The sequence below is a fragment of the Notothenia coriiceps genome, unplaced genomic scaffold (assembly GCF_000735185.1).
Source record: "Notothenia coriiceps isolate Sejong01 unplaced genomic scaffold, NC01 NC01_scaffold00032806, whole genome shotgun sequence".
In the NCBI taxonomy this organism is placed as follows: domain Eukaryota; kingdom Metazoa; phylum Chordata; class Actinopteri; order Perciformes; family Nototheniidae; genus Notothenia; species Notothenia coriiceps.
In genome coordinates this window covers 140,267-155,965 of record NW_011365507.1, presented here as the reverse complement: position 1 = coordinate 155,965, position 15,699 = coordinate 140,267, and the positions used below count along the sequence as shown (strand labels likewise).

The window sequence follows — 15,699 nt, the reverse complement described above, 5'->3', positions numbered from 1 at the left end:
AGGGTAACCTTGAGTCTAGAGATGTCCCGATCGGCTCCGATCCCCGATTTACGTGATTTTCAAAAGATCGGAAGAAAAAATCGGGGATCGATTTTAAAAAGAAAACTTTTATAAATACTTTTTTTAAATTTTGTATTCAATTTTACAAAACCAAAATGACCATGTTCAAGTCTTAAAGTCATCCTGAGGCCTTAGTTTTGGTTTCAAATGACACAACATCATGTATGTGTTGCTTCTTTGGGACTTGTTTTCATAGACCTGGTTGATTATTTCTCTCAAATCTGGCAACAGAGTGGGCAGGGCGCAGTGTGTAATTGTAGCAGTAAGCTAACGAGTACTGATAAGCTTTATTTTGTTTTGATCCAATGCTGCACAACTGAACTGATCCAATGCTGCTGTGAAAGAAAGAAGCTATATCCACGTTGGATAGAATATCCAATTTAAATACAAAAATAACCTTAAGGGACAACTTGAATGCTTTTTTTCCTTTTTTTTCTCTTAATGCATTGCATAAAGATCGGATCGGGAAAAGTCGGTATCGGCAAATTGTCAAAATCAAATGATCGGAATCGGATCGGGAGCAAAAAAAGGTGATCGGGACATCCCTACTTCACACTGTATGAAACTTGAGCTTTTGGTAGAATCTTCTGGTGTATTTCAGTCAGACCTTGAAAGAAGGGAAGCAGAAAGTTTCATATCCGGACATATCCAGATCTGAAAACATAACTAAATAAAAACCTGTTTGTCTGCGTTGTGTGAAATAGGCTTTGTTGTATTTCAAATTTCAAACTATGGCTACAAATAATGAATATTTAAATGATTGGTTAACTTCTTCACTATATGTATTATGATTTGTTCGGATAATCGTCTGGTCTGCAAATTCCCAAGAACACATCATTAAAATGTCAAATTGTCAGATCTAGTTCAGAAACAATTAAATTATTATTAAGTAAGTCAGTTGTCAGTTAATTAAACCACCAAGTGTGAGGATATGCTGCTTCGAACATTGACTGTCTTAGAGATTTAAACTCTTCGTTGTACACATTTTACGATTTCCGAACATTTTTATAACCCAAACGATAATAAATACACCAACCGTGTAATAAACATTGAAGAATGATAAAGAAAACAATGCAGTCAGATCTGACCATCGGTTTGTTGAGGAGAAGAGGATTCAAGCACATCCTTAGCTGACCTCGCAGATCAGTACACACACACATACACACACGGACACACACGGGGACACACATGCACACACGGACACACACGGACACACACACACATACACACACACACACACGGACACACACACACACACACACACACACACACGGACACACACGGACACACACATGCACACACGGACACACACGGACACACACATACACACACGGACACACACACACACACACACACACACACACGGACACACACGGACACACACATGCACACACGGACACACACATACACACACATACACACACAGACACACACACGGACACACACATACACACACATACACACACGGACACACACAGACACACACACGGACACACACGGACACACACATACACACACGGACACACACATACACACACATACACACACAGACACACACACGGACACACACATACACACACACGGACACACACATACACACACACGGACACACACATACACACACGGACACACACATACACACACACGGACACACACATACACACACGGACACACACATACACACACACGGACACACAGATACACACACGGACACACACGGACACACACGGACACACACATACACACACGGACACAATGACCGACACCATCCAGCTTTAATCCTGACAAATTGCCACCACAGTTCCCGCAGAGTCTCTTTCTAAAGCCCTTTATCTGCCGCGCCCGCCCATCCGCCGCCATACGAGGCTGGAGATTCATTCTGGAATCTATATCCCCCCCCCAACAGGGGTCATTATCTTAAGTGAGTGTCGATAGGATGCTCAGAGGCGCTGTCCATTGTACAAAGAGCTTGAGTCATTGGGGCGTGTGTATGTGTGTTCTGACATGTGACCCAGCTCATGTAAGTGCTGCTGAATAACTGTTCTCTGTAATCTGCTGCATTACCGGCATCACAATGTCCCGTCAGCCGTCACACACTCTTTAAAGACTGCAACTTACCAGCCAAGGATGAGGCTGTAGTAGAAAACTACTGAAAGCTGTCCTTTTTGAAAGTGTGAATTAGAGAGCCAAGGTTCCTCCAGAGATAAGTTGTCTTTTTATATGTTGATTTAAAGTCCCCCGAAACTTCTCCAAGGACTGGATCTTGTTTCAAAACCACTTCTTGTTCCCAGTTCAGCTTTCTCTGGAGAAACACAAAAGCTTCAGGGCTGTTTGTTTGTGCAGAAACTGAGAGCATATGGCTGTAATAAGCATTTGTCGTTCACATGGAGCGCCTTGTTAGCGGAGCAGTTAAAGCGCATGCCACATAACCACAACGTCCCAGATTTGATTCCAACCTTGCGACCTTTGTTGCACGTCAGAAATCTCTCTCTCTCTCTCCCCCATTTCTCTCCTGTCATCTGTCAAATAAAAGCAGAAATACAACAAAAATAGGATGCAAGGGCGCTGCTGGCAACCGCTTGTTGTCCTGCCAAAAACGGTAGAATCTAGCAAATGTTCCAGTGCCACTGACTTCAATAACTTCAGGTTCAACTGGCATTCAAAGCATGTCACTCATAAAGAATAAAAGAAGAGAAGGTAGTCCCGCTCACCTATTGGTTTGTGGACTACTGTTTTGAAAGCCTTGACATTTGTCACAGGTGCAGCAACCGAATGCCAAACAAGACATTTTAGGGGACCACAATGTTAGAATAACATGAATGAATGGCAAATACAAAGTAAAAAGGGTTAAAGTCCTTAACGCAAAAACACGGAGAGCCCAGACGGGAAAACACACGGGGTGGCGACCTGTCGATTCCAAGGTAGCCCCGCCCTAAAGCATACCCTTTATCATTTGTTTAACTTTAAATGGGACCATAATGAACTAAATGTACATCATGCTGGGAATGTGTGGACTCTTAACTTATACATGTTTTGTCTATTCACGGGTTTTCTTATACACCGTACTGTAGGTGGCAGTAGAGGGACTGTGAGGTCACCCCTGTAAAGTAAATTAGCAGGAGGCTGGCAGCAGACTCCTGTAGTCTCAGCGTGTGGTCCGTCCTGATGGATTTGTCTCTGTCCGTCAGAGGAGGACCTGACCCGTGACTGCAGAGCGATGTCCCAATCAGAGTATCGACCCATTTGTGTTTTCACCAGCCGGAGGTGTCCGTGCTGGCATCAGTCTCTGTGAAATATTCCTCTCCTTGGCTCAGCGTCAAATGTTTCCTCAGCCTCGTGGCTGTCTGTCTCACTAAAAGAGATGAGGAGGGAGAGAGGGTGCGAAAATAGCCGATGGAAGACATCACGGCCATTTCTCAAACAAGTGTAGTAGCAGGTGGCCGGCAGTCTCCAACCCTCACTTCTCAATTCTGCAGCACATACAGGAAATACTTGACTTAGGAAATGTTAATGATAAAAGCCTGTAAAGCTGTTAGTCCTTTATTGCTCCTGTTTAATGTATCTTACGTTTGAATGTGTGTTTTATAACGCAACCATTTCCCTTTGTCCTTCTAGGGACACTGCAGCTGTAACTTAATGATTTCTGCTATCTACACTACTCTCCTCACTTTCTTAAGATTTCAATTGACTTTATAAAGAGGGATTAAATATTCTTAATTGGTTTATACTCAAATGATTTAGGATTATAATAAATAAGTATTCAGCTTGCTTGAAAGATGGAATTAGGAGAAAAAAAGAAAGCTCTCTTGAAGGACTTTCTGCGTGAGGACATGCAACATGTTTTCAGTCCACTATTGATTGATAATTATGGTTCAGGCTAAGGAACAATGTCATTGATGCATTGATTGATAAGTAAGGGATAAGTTATAAAGAAGTTTAAGGAACATTATTGGATAATCATGAACTCTACTGTAATCCATCTGAGCCATTTTCCTGCTTTGTGTTTGTATAACCATCCCAGCATATATCCTCTTATAGCCTGATGACATTTATTGGTGGCTGGTACAGTATGGTTAAAAGCCTCTATTAGAGAATTGTACATGTTATTTCATATTGCAGTAATGCTGTTTGTATGGGATCCATTGTGATTGAGGCTAAAGCAGTGGAGTGAAGGGACTGCTTGAAATGGCCGCCTGAGATGACCCACATCTACTTTCACCTGACAGGGGCCTCCAGCTGCTGTCTGAGTTATGAGTCGTGTCTGTCAGGACCGCAGTGAAAGGCTGAAGCAGCATCATGTTGTAATGGAGCCACAGGGTGGAGGCTGCGGGTCAACGGAGAGTGTGACTTTGACATGCAAACACTGTCATTTTTTATAGAGCTGATGCATGATTTGGAAAAAACAACTAATTGCGATTTATTTTTGACTGATTGCAATATGATTTGTGATGTAAGAAAGAGATCAGATTATAATTCTTGTTTGCATTATTATATGTCTGCAGCTCCACAATACTTCATTCAGAGTGATATTTTTACATAATTAGTTTAGACCAACTATTGTGCTTACTGCAATTGTATTATTGCTATAGCCCATATTGATAACATTCAAATTAATTAGCACATCTAATTTGATCTTTTCATACAGGCAGATATTTAATCCAACCATGAATATAAGCCTCAAGTATTTGTTTTTTACGAAATTGCTACTTGTTTTTATGCATTCAATTAAAAGCTGAACAGCTGTGGCCTAGGTAGGGAGGTTGTCCTGCAGTCAACATAACGATGTGTGCTTGGCCTAGATACTTAACCCCAAACTGCTCCAAATGGCCAACAGTGTGTGAGTGTGAGTGAATTGTTGAAAACTGTAAAAGCCCTTTGTGGGGTTGCACTGAGTGGAAATGTCCATATAAGTGCAGTGCATTTACCGTAATGGCTCATTGTCTAACATTATCACTTCTTTGGTTTGGTTTGTTTGGGCTTATTTTTAATGGGACATAGTATTTACAATCAAACAAAAACAACTTACATGATAGTCTCAAACATGAGCTTTACTGCCGCTGGCGTCCAATACATCCAGTAAAGAGAGAGGACAGTTGTATTGGTTCATGGCGGATGTTGACATGCTGTCTCCCCACCATCTAAAGGCTGGAAACCGTCCGTTGCACCCATATTTTCGGATTGTATATTTATTATTTGTTGACTGATTGGACCTGGTTTGATTCACTCTAGGTGAGTTAACTTTGGATTTGGGGACATAAAGAAATAGTTTGTGGCAATTGGAAAAGAATCAGCAATTTCAAACCCTTTTTATGTATTCAGGCTAAATAGTTGCTCCGTAATTAAGACTTTAAATGTAATGAAGTTGTCAGGAAGCGTTCGAAGACACAAAAACAGGCAGTTTATCGAGAGAAGAACATGCTTATCCTCTGTTTCCTCTGGCTTGTTACTGATTCTCTTCGCCTGACAACTTACTTTCCTCCTGGAAAAACAGACGTGTGTGTAGGAGAGATTGCTTTGTGAAGTAGATGAGTGGGTTTTCCCATAATTAACATGTCGGTGAAAGACATCGAGGTGTTCAGGCTGACAAAGTGACATGAAACAGTTTGAGGGCACGACTCTAAAAATACACCCTCACCTCATCACTTCTCCCACCTCTGGTCTTTTAGACTAACCCGAGTCCCTCGGAGCGTGGTTTTGACAAAACCGCAGCGATATGACAATTCCCGTCTCCTTCATGCTAGATCACCCGTCTGCATTTCAAATTGACTGCGAGACTCTTGAAAGAGTTCGCTCTCAGCGTCGCCACGAGTGAGATGGATGTGCGAGTGGAGAGGAACAGGAGAGAGTGCGTGTGATGAATCTGAAATCTGGCTGTTTTGGAGCATCCATTGAAAGTGATTTGACCCTGAACACTTTCCTGCTGAGTTCTTTAAAACTGTAGATGGGTCTTATCCTAAACACACATTCAAGCACACTGGCATACACACAACACGCTGTGCTGCTCGCTGATGTGCGAATGATCTCACGCTCAGTCACAGGAGCAGGGGTCGTGGTACGTTGGCTGCCTGCTGCGTCCCCCCGTGCTGCGTCGCCCCATGCTAGATAGACTCGAGCAGCTGCAGAAAGATGCGCAATGTTAAAACCTGTCTTCTCAGGTAGCCCCCTCGCCAGGAATGGTTTTTACTTACCGCCTCCTATCAGACTCAACGAGCAGCAACCCAGCACAGGTAGAAAAAACACACGCTATTTTCTAAAATATATTTTCTAATGTCTTATTAAAGCCTGGTAAGACCTCTCTTCTGTAGCAATCCCCCTCTCTGTGGCAAACTCTTTTATTTATTAAGTAAATCCAATTGTTTAGTTCCACAGTGGGAAATACGGAAGAGGATATCATGAGAAACATTTGTAGGTTTGTGACCAAGTAAAAAAAGAGTTCTGACTTTAATCTCAGAATTCTTTACTTTTGGTCACATCCCCAAAAATGTTCCTCAAGCGTCCCTAATCCTCTTCTGTAGGGATGAACTCCATTTGAAAGAAAACATTTATTTCCATTAAAAAAAAGCACAGTATGTTCTACAGTTAGCATTCTGAGTCACCTAAATATCCCTTCCACTCATCAAACCAGAGGCGTCTTTGTCTTCAGTTCAACTTTTCAGGAGTGTTATTGTCGAAACGGAAATAACAACATGTTGACAGCTCCATTGTCTGGCAGTTATTAATAGTTTTTAAATAATCCTCATTTCCATAAGCAGCCTTGTAGCTTAATTAAAAGTGTCAGTGTTTGTTTGAAGTTTTGGCAGCACTGCTGTGCTCGCCTTTATCTCAGGCCTCCAGGAGCTTTATTTGAATCTGTAGATGGAGATCAGGCCTCCAGCTGCAGAAGTTCACCTCTTTCATCTGCTTTTTGAAAAATTAAACATTTCTCAAAGCAGAAGATGCCTTTCATCAAAGAGCGGGGAGGAAGGGTGATTTGTTTTGAGAGTATTTGGACTCAGTGTGACCTCGCCCAGGATTGATTGGATAGTTTAACAGAATGCACATGCATACAGGTGTACAAATATACTACTCTAATACATGAAAATAAATATACTTAGTGTAGCTAAAGAAACCAAGGGGTAGACCTAGAACCAGGTGGAGGGATTATATCTCTTCGCTGGCCTGGGAGCGCCTTGGGATCCCCCAGTCAGAGCTGGTTGATGTGGCCAGGGAAAAGAAAGTTTGGGGCTCTCTGCTGGAACTGCTACCTCCGCGACCCGACCACGGATAAGCGGGAGAAGATGGATGGATGGATGGTAGCTAAAGAAGTGAAATACGTTACAAATATAGTTACTGTCTATAAGGGCTGGTCAATATACCAATATGAGGGTGATTTCTTAACATTACACCACATATCAGCGTTGGGATATTAGTTCAATCTCCTTTGGTAGTGGACTGTGTGAAGTGTGTTTAAGAACATTCTGAGGTGATTCATTCTGCACCACCTCTCGTTTCTTTTTCCCCTGGGTGAAATTGTTGTGTAGTGTAGAGAAGGTCTTCAGTAGTTTAGGATTAGCTGAAACCAAATACCTGGAGAAATGTAGTGGATAAACACCAGTCCACTCCTCCTGTCGGCCGTTGGTCCCGGCGGTGCAGGACTTGTTGTCACGCTCGGGCAGATCGGCGGTGCCGCGCTCATCCAGCAGCCTGACACTCGCTGGCTCCTCAAGCTGGAAATTGCCATAATGTGTCCTGCAGTGGTCGGCTGCACAGGCGTCTATCAGAGGCTCCATCTGTGCTGAGCCTGCACACACACACAGTCACACACACACAGTCACACACACACAGTCACACACACACACACACACACACACACACACACACACACACACACACACACACACACAGTCACACACACACAGTCACACACAGTCACAGACAGTCACACACACACAGTCACACAGTCACACAGTCACACACAGTCACAGACAGTCACACACACACAGTCACACAGTCACAGACACACAGTCACAGACAGTCACACACACACAGTCACACACACAGTCTCACATACAGTCACACGCACACACACACGCACACACACACACACACACACACACACACACACACACACACACACACACACACACACACACACACACACAAACACAGTCACACACACACAGTCACACACACACACAGTCACACACACAGTCACACACACACAGTCACACACACACAAACACAATGCATCACACGTCAAACAACACGAAATGCACTCCATTTCATGAACACAAGAACATATACTGTATGTTACCATGACAGCATCCACTCCAGTTTTTTGGATAAATGGGATTATTCACGTTTGCTCTATAACAATGGTCGAATCGTGAAAAAGATAGCAACATACCATGCTCACTTACATGTTAATATTAGTGTTTTGTGCCTCTACTGTGACATGTTTAAAGTTCAAAAACCAGAACGGAGTCTGCTCTGATTGGTTAGCTGGCCCGGCTCTGTTTGAGCAGTAGCCAATAGAGTGTTACCTAGTGATGTCGCAATGTTTGGGATTTTAGTCATTGCAGACCATAACAGAAACAGAAACCTATAAGAAACTACAGGAAAGTGAAAACTCCCAAAAGCATAAAAGGGCCTCTTTAACTTTGGAGATATCTCTTAATGAATTAAAATGGGTTACAGTACTTGCTTTCCCCTAACCTCCAATATGCATATTTCCTTTAAACTTAAATCAAAACGTCATCAACACACAGCCCTTTAGTAGAAGTGAGGATCAGCACTTTATTATTCACTATAATCCATTCTGCACCCTCAGTCAAGGACAGACTGCTCTCTGTCCTTCTCGCCTGTGCAGTTAGCATGAGCGTACATGACAAATGAGCCGCAGTCCGAGTTAATTGATGAGTTCTGGATTAGCACCCAGGCGAACTGTGGGGCCTGAAAAGCAGTTGCTGTTGCCCTTCAACCCCAGCCGCTCCTGCATGACTACTTTAGCTGTGTTCTACAAGTACTTAGAAATACATGTTCACTCTCATCCAAAATGTGTGGGTGAGGAAATCTGCACACCAAGTATATGCAAACGCTGGCTCAGCACACTGGCACACAATCAAGACTTAGCAGGGACACATTTCATTTGGCATATTGTGCTGTAAAGTTTATGTTGCTGCAAAATGTTGTGATCGAAACATGTCAGGATTTATCGCCCGTTCTGTTACCACCTCAGCTGTTATTTGCTGATGGAAAAGTACAAGGATATTGAGATACATTTCATACTTTAGCATGCATAGTTGACAAGCAATTAGCATAACATCACAACAAGCAACCCTGCATCCCAGCACAGTGCACTTATCTGTCAACTGGAAATGAGTGAACGTCCCTCGGTGCATAATGGAAGGGCCACAAATCACATTTACAGACTCGAATCAAATGGTGTTTCATTTTTCCGCTTTATTTAACATATGAAATGTGCTGCTCATTTGCCTCTACCGCTGTTTTCATATCTGATAGAGGAGAGATGGCTTGTTTGGGGAATAGAAGATGGCATAGTGGATTGGAGTTGAGTGATGAATTTAAATGTTGATGGATTCTGTTAAAGTCTCATGAAGAGGCGAACATGGGCATCAATCCAGAAATGATTTTTACTGCTGCCACTGAGTTCTCTGTCCTTTTTATATGTTTGTGTGTTTGATATATGTTATAGAGGTTTCAAAGGCTTGCCAACGTTCTACTTCAATTAATGTTCAGCCAAGGACAAAGGAACAAATTGGTGTCACTACTACATATTTTCAAAAGATGTATAATTTTCAACAGATATTCAATGTGTATGTACTCACACATCGAGTTAAAGATATACATTTCATGGTTTGTAAGTGTAGAATCTCATATAATTCTATATTTCACATGGACCATCACTCCAATGATATGTACTATTTACTGTTATAGTTACCGTAATTTTCGGACTATAAGCCGCGCCCTTTTCCCTATTTTTCGACGCTGCGGTTTATATAACGGTGCTGCCAATCTATGGATTTTTACAGCTAACGGCCAACACCTTTAACTCTATGGGCTCTATGGCCGGTCCGCGGACCCCCACCTTTAAGCGGCGGGTTCCAGCAGGAAAAGCTGGAGGCCGGAAAAGAGTGAGACAGGTAGCGCGCAAAAGTAAAAGTGGAACCGAGAGTGGTATGCCGCTGCTGCGGCTTATATTCAGGTGCGGCTTATAGTCCGAAAATTACGGTATATTTTTATTAATTTAGATGAATAATATGACAACAAACCTAACTCACGGTCCATTTAATAGTTGTTTTCCCAAAGCTTTTCACCACATTTTGGAAAAAACAAGCAAACTAAACAGTAGTTTTTATCCCCTGTATTTATATATATTTTTTAGATTTTCTGAAATTCTAATATGCATGGTCGCCGCAAAACTCCTGCATCAGTCTGATTTGATATATAGTCTATAAAGCGCTACATAATTAAGGCTTTCCACTTCGATGTTCACACAAGTCCAATAATGACCCAGCATGCACATGCATTATATGAGCAGACATCACACTGTGCATCATCGTCTCGCTGACATTTCACCGGTTCAATCCACCTAAGGTTTGCAGATTAACACGTTTTCCCTCCATGCTGCTCACAGCCTACCTCCCGTCGATAGCAGGTAGTTTAATATATCGAGCTGGGTGGAGTGTGTGTGTTTGTGACGACATTGTGTGTACAAAGTGTGTGTATGTGTGGACTTCTGGCTGGGGCAGCTATTTTTAACTTCTGTCTACGAGGACGAGTGCACTTTCTCCTCGGCTGATTGTGTTTGGAGGCCCTGAGGGAACGTGTGTGTTTCCTTGCAGTGCGTTCAGTGTGTGTGTGTGTGTGTTTTCTGTTGGTTACTCCTGGTGGACCACAGGCATCTTGGGGTGGGGTAGTCCTCCGCTCGGTCACTCTGCGTCATTACCAAGTCATATGTCCTTCCCTGGTCTCCTGATGAAGCCACAAAATCACTCTAAATGTCACGCTTTTACAAAAATAAACCGGATAGAGCATCTAAAATAAACCCTACATCTTCAGTCAAATAGTTATTACTTGTATATCGTGTCTCCGGTCCAGAATCACTGTGGTTTAAAGCTGCTACCAGACTTTAATGGAGCGGTATTTGGTTGTGTTTCTCAAGGTGTGATAGAAAATGGGTCAGAAAAGCCACGTTGCCCTGGTTACAGCTGAGTTACTGTATACCAATAAATCATATTGTGGTGGCTCCTGAAGAGCACATGCACTTTCTTTGGCTTCAGAGAACAGTAACCCTGAAGGACCTTGTTTTCATCGTAACCTCAGAAGATCTCTTCCATCCCACTCACCTCTGTGTGAGCAGCGAGGACAACTGTAAAAGACATCCTCGGATATGGAAGCTCAGTGATAATTATTGAACAAATCTTCCAAAATAGATTTCAAAAATAAATACTTGCTACATTTTTCTTAGCTTTCTATTAAAGGCGTGGCAATTTTGGAAATACTAGTGGGCATTCTTTGTCTTTTCGTGGATCAAATAATTAATGAATCAATAAAATAGTCAATTAATAACTGATGAAGTGAATGAAATTGTCATTTGCAGCCCTGCAGCTACTATTCCTGCATAATGTTGAGGTATAGCTCAGACTGACTCGAAAGAGAGGGAAAAGAGGTGGGTCTTTAGGCGAGACTTCAAAGTTTGGAGGGGGGGGCAGGTCGTTCCAGAGCCTGGGGGCTGCCGCTGAGAAGGCTCAATATACAAACTGTTCAACCTACAGAGATGACAAGCCTCTGTATACGCTTTCTCGCAAACACCTTGGTTGGTTTTAGGGACTACCAGCAGCAGCTGAAGCAAAATGAAGTCACAAGAAATATTAGAGACAGAACAATACAGTATTTATTTGGGCATGGCTAATATAATTGTTGATGGCCAAACATTTCATAGAAGTAACACAACTCTGCTCACATTTCAGGGTTTTTCTTTGACTTATGCACGTATTGCTCATTTTTAGTGAAACATGTTGAAAATGCAGCTCATTTCTGTAGTTAGGATTTTTGCATGGCACCAAGTTCACATGTCAAAAATGGCTGCCTTTTGTGATTTGATAATTTCTTTTGTATGTATTCTTCAGTTTTACTTTACTCCTTGAAATGAAGGAAAACACTGAAAATGTACTGGTGGAAAGAAAGAAAATTGAGGTTAGGAAAAGGGAAATCATACACCCGGTGAAGAAGAGGAAAAACGTATCCAGGAGAAGGGAAGGATGACGAAGGGAAGAGTGACTGGGTGTATGGGAATATTGAGCCACAAAGCGTTTATGTCAGATCAAAGCTAATCCTTATCTTTGGGAAAGGGATTCAGTAATACCCAGGGCTGTCTTCCCCCTCAAGGGCAGCCCCCTGTCTCTGCTTCCCTCTCCTGTGCGCTCCCCTCTCCTCACTTCTTCGTGAAACTGCCAGGTATTTCTGCACTTTCCCATTGACTTTGACGCGGTGTCAGTGCGGAGAAACTAGGTCAGCAGGGGAAGGCAGGGTGAGGAGGCAGAGGGTCTGGAGAGGAGGTGTTTGGCCCTGAGGGAGGGCTGGGGGAGAAGGAATGAGACGTACATGAGGAAGACTACCATTGACTGCTTGACATGACTGTAAAGGAAACTCTGAGGTCACTTCCTGTTGTCTTAGTGCTAAATGGACACACACATATTCCACCTTCATGAGGCATTCTAGTGAGACTTAGGGTTATATTTTGATTTACATTTTTGGCGATTTTTACTGGATAAATGAAGAATCACTTTTTCGTTAATACATTCTAGTTCATCCAAAATTATTGAAACATTACAAGACTAGGTTGCTATAGCGATGTGTCAATACAGATTCCTATACCTCAACTGAATAAAAGTGCTATTTTTTACTCATTTTAAGCCTTTATTTGATCGGACGTTGAACTAGTTATGAGTAAGTCTGACACTGATTGCATAAACACTACATTTTGATGACAATGTTATAGTTTTTTGTGGATAACTTGATCATAACTACTTAACAAGGTCAGAATCTAGACGATCGAACGAGGGGATGCCTTCCTATAAACTCTCTTAAAAGTAGTCATAATAGTCAAAACTAGTAAATCCTCTGAAAGAAAAGTGTTGGCTTCTAAACAAGATGCCTGCTGGACACCTACCGAGGATGTTTTCTGGGCAACCTGCAGAACACCCCGGGGCAGACCCTCAGGGAGTATCCCATATGGCCTGAACACGCCTCAGAACCCCCCGGGCAGAGCTGGAGGACACGGCTGCGGACAAGGGCATCTTGGATACCTTAAAGCTGCAGCAATGAAGTTGTGGACGTAGATATTTGATGGGTCGATCGATAAAACGCTTTGCAAAGCATTCAGGTTTTGATAAGCGGATTCTATGTGGGATTTCACTCAAATCATATTGCATTTATTTACCACTGCCCAAGGTCGAATTTGATCAGCCGTCTCATCGAAGCAGACTAAAGGAGTCCAGACTGAATAAACCGCTCCATCACGTCTGGTGTGAGCACACTCTTATCTGTCATTGCCACGTCCGTCTCCCCCACAGGGCGCCATGACGACTTTAATTGCCTGAGATCTTGTTTTTGATAATGGACTGCGATGTACGGTGTTGCAAGACAATCACTGGTCACCTTTCTTCCATTTCTATCACTATTCCTCTCCATCTCCAGCCTCCATCTGTCCCCCTCTTCACTCTTCCTGTCTCCACACAGTCGAGCCCCGGAGGGACACCGGCTCTGTTGCGATGGCAGCGCAAAAAAAAAAATCATCTTCCCTCTTCAGCAGTTTTCACACTTGACAATTTGGATGCAAAAAAGAAAGCGAAATGTCGGCAGGACCCTGTTTGGTATTCATTGTTTCCTCGCTGCTATTTTGACGGTGTTTAATCATCTGTAAAAGAAAACGATCACGACTTCCGCATGGATTAACACGGAAGATGTGATTATGCAAGAGGATTGGGAGGAGGCAGGAATTGTTTATGGAGTCTGTGGCCTGAAGGAGACAGTTAAAAGAATTAACCGTACTTACCACGGATACGGAGGCCAGGGGTCTCGTGAACTCGCCTCTCAGCAGCCAACTGGCGGCGGAGATGTACGCTGTGCTGTACATAATAATGAGTCTATCATCCATGATGCATTGCTGACCGCTGCAGCTCCCTGAGGGTCGTTTCAGTTCAGTTGTAAAAAGGTTTTGGACGTTTTGCGTCAATAACAAGTTTTACTGTAGCTCATTCAATTCAAGTGTTGCTTTTGTATTTTTGCTGGATGCTTTTCAAATGCAAAGTGCTGATACGTGCACACACTTAGTTTTGAACGACCCTGTCAGATTTAAGTTTGAACATGTATTATTCAATTGTGAGTGTTGGAGAACTTGTTTTTGCTGTCCTTGAAAGTTTTACGGTTTCCGATCGAGGAGAATTTGTATTGAACTTGCTACACCTCCTTTTCAGAACTTGTATTTCTGACTTGATGTGAAATTCGTTATAATGTCCAGATTTGCTAAGATGGATTTAGCTTTCTGTGTAGTTGCCAACTAAATATTAAGAAGAATGCTGTGTGACTTTACTCACCAACATGTTGCCCAGTTCATCCTCATGTCAACAAATGCATGTCAGGACTAATTCTATTAATGAAAGAAAAAATATATCCACAGAACTTTTGTGTTTTTTGCATATAGTACTAAACATTTTTTACTGCAGTCTTTAAAGATGTTTGGCTTCAAGTGTCTCAACCATGCTTTCTCTCTCTTCTGTTGCAGATGGATGACTATGTTGCCACCAGAAAGCTGTGACATCACTGTGGAGTTGTGGACGTTTGTTGACGGTTTTCTTTCTTAACTTCACCTGGACTTTCTCTTGACCTGTTGTGCATACCTCTCTAGAACAATTGCTTATACAACAAGAGACCACCTTCCCATATTCTTCAAAATGGAAACTCTTTCCCAAGATTCCATTCTGGAGTGCCAGATCTGCTTTAACTACTACAGCCCCCGCCGGCGGCCCAAGCTCCTGGACTGCCGGCACACGTGCTGCTCCGTGTGTCTGACCCAGATGCGCAGCAGCCAGAAGGAGATCCGCTGCCCCTGGTGCCGCTGCGTCACCAAGCTCCCCCCGGGCCTGTCCGTCTCCCAGCTCCCCGACGACCCCGACATCATCACCGTCATCGCCATCCCTCACGCCTCGGAGCACACGCCCGTCTTCATCCGCCTCCCGAGCAACGGCTGCTACATGCTGCCGCTGCCCCTCGCCAAGGAGCGGGCTCTGGGGCTGTCGGGGGAGCTGGGGTGCCGCTTCCTGCCCGGCAGCCAGCAGAAGGGGGTGACGGTGGTGACCATGCCCGAGCAGCAGCCCCTGGGCCTGGCCATGGGGCTGGAGGCGGTGGGGATGGGGCTGGACGGAGGCGAGGGAGAGAGGAGAGTCACCGGCCCGGGGGGGGGAGCGGGGAAGGGCTCCACGTGGTCGGGCGTGTGCACGGTGATCCTGGTGGCCTGCGTGCTGCTCTTCCTCCTGGGCATCGTGCTGCACAACATGTCCTGCATCTCCAAACGCTTCACGGTCATCTCCTGCGGCTGAGAGCGAAGGGGGAGGATGCTCGGACTGCCGCGGACCC

The 15,699-nt window shown here is 43.6% G+C and overlaps 1 protein-coding gene across 1 annotated transcript in view; it reads left to right on the top strand.

The window, feature by feature from the left end:
• The window catches only part of rnf152 (ring finger protein 152), a 33,822-nt gene extending 18,129 nt beyond the window's left edge, over positions 1-15,693 (top strand). Inside the window, exon 3 of the mRNA XM_010789326.1 lies at positions 14,849-15,693. Within this exon, the coding sequence (XP_010787628.1) occupies positions 15,018-15,662 (645 nt within the window). The 5' untranslated portion in view covers positions 14,849-15,017 and the 3' untranslated portion in view covers positions 15,663-15,693. The remainder of the gene's footprint in view (positions 1-14,848) is intronic.
• Positions 15,694-15,699: the final 6 nt, after the last annotated feature.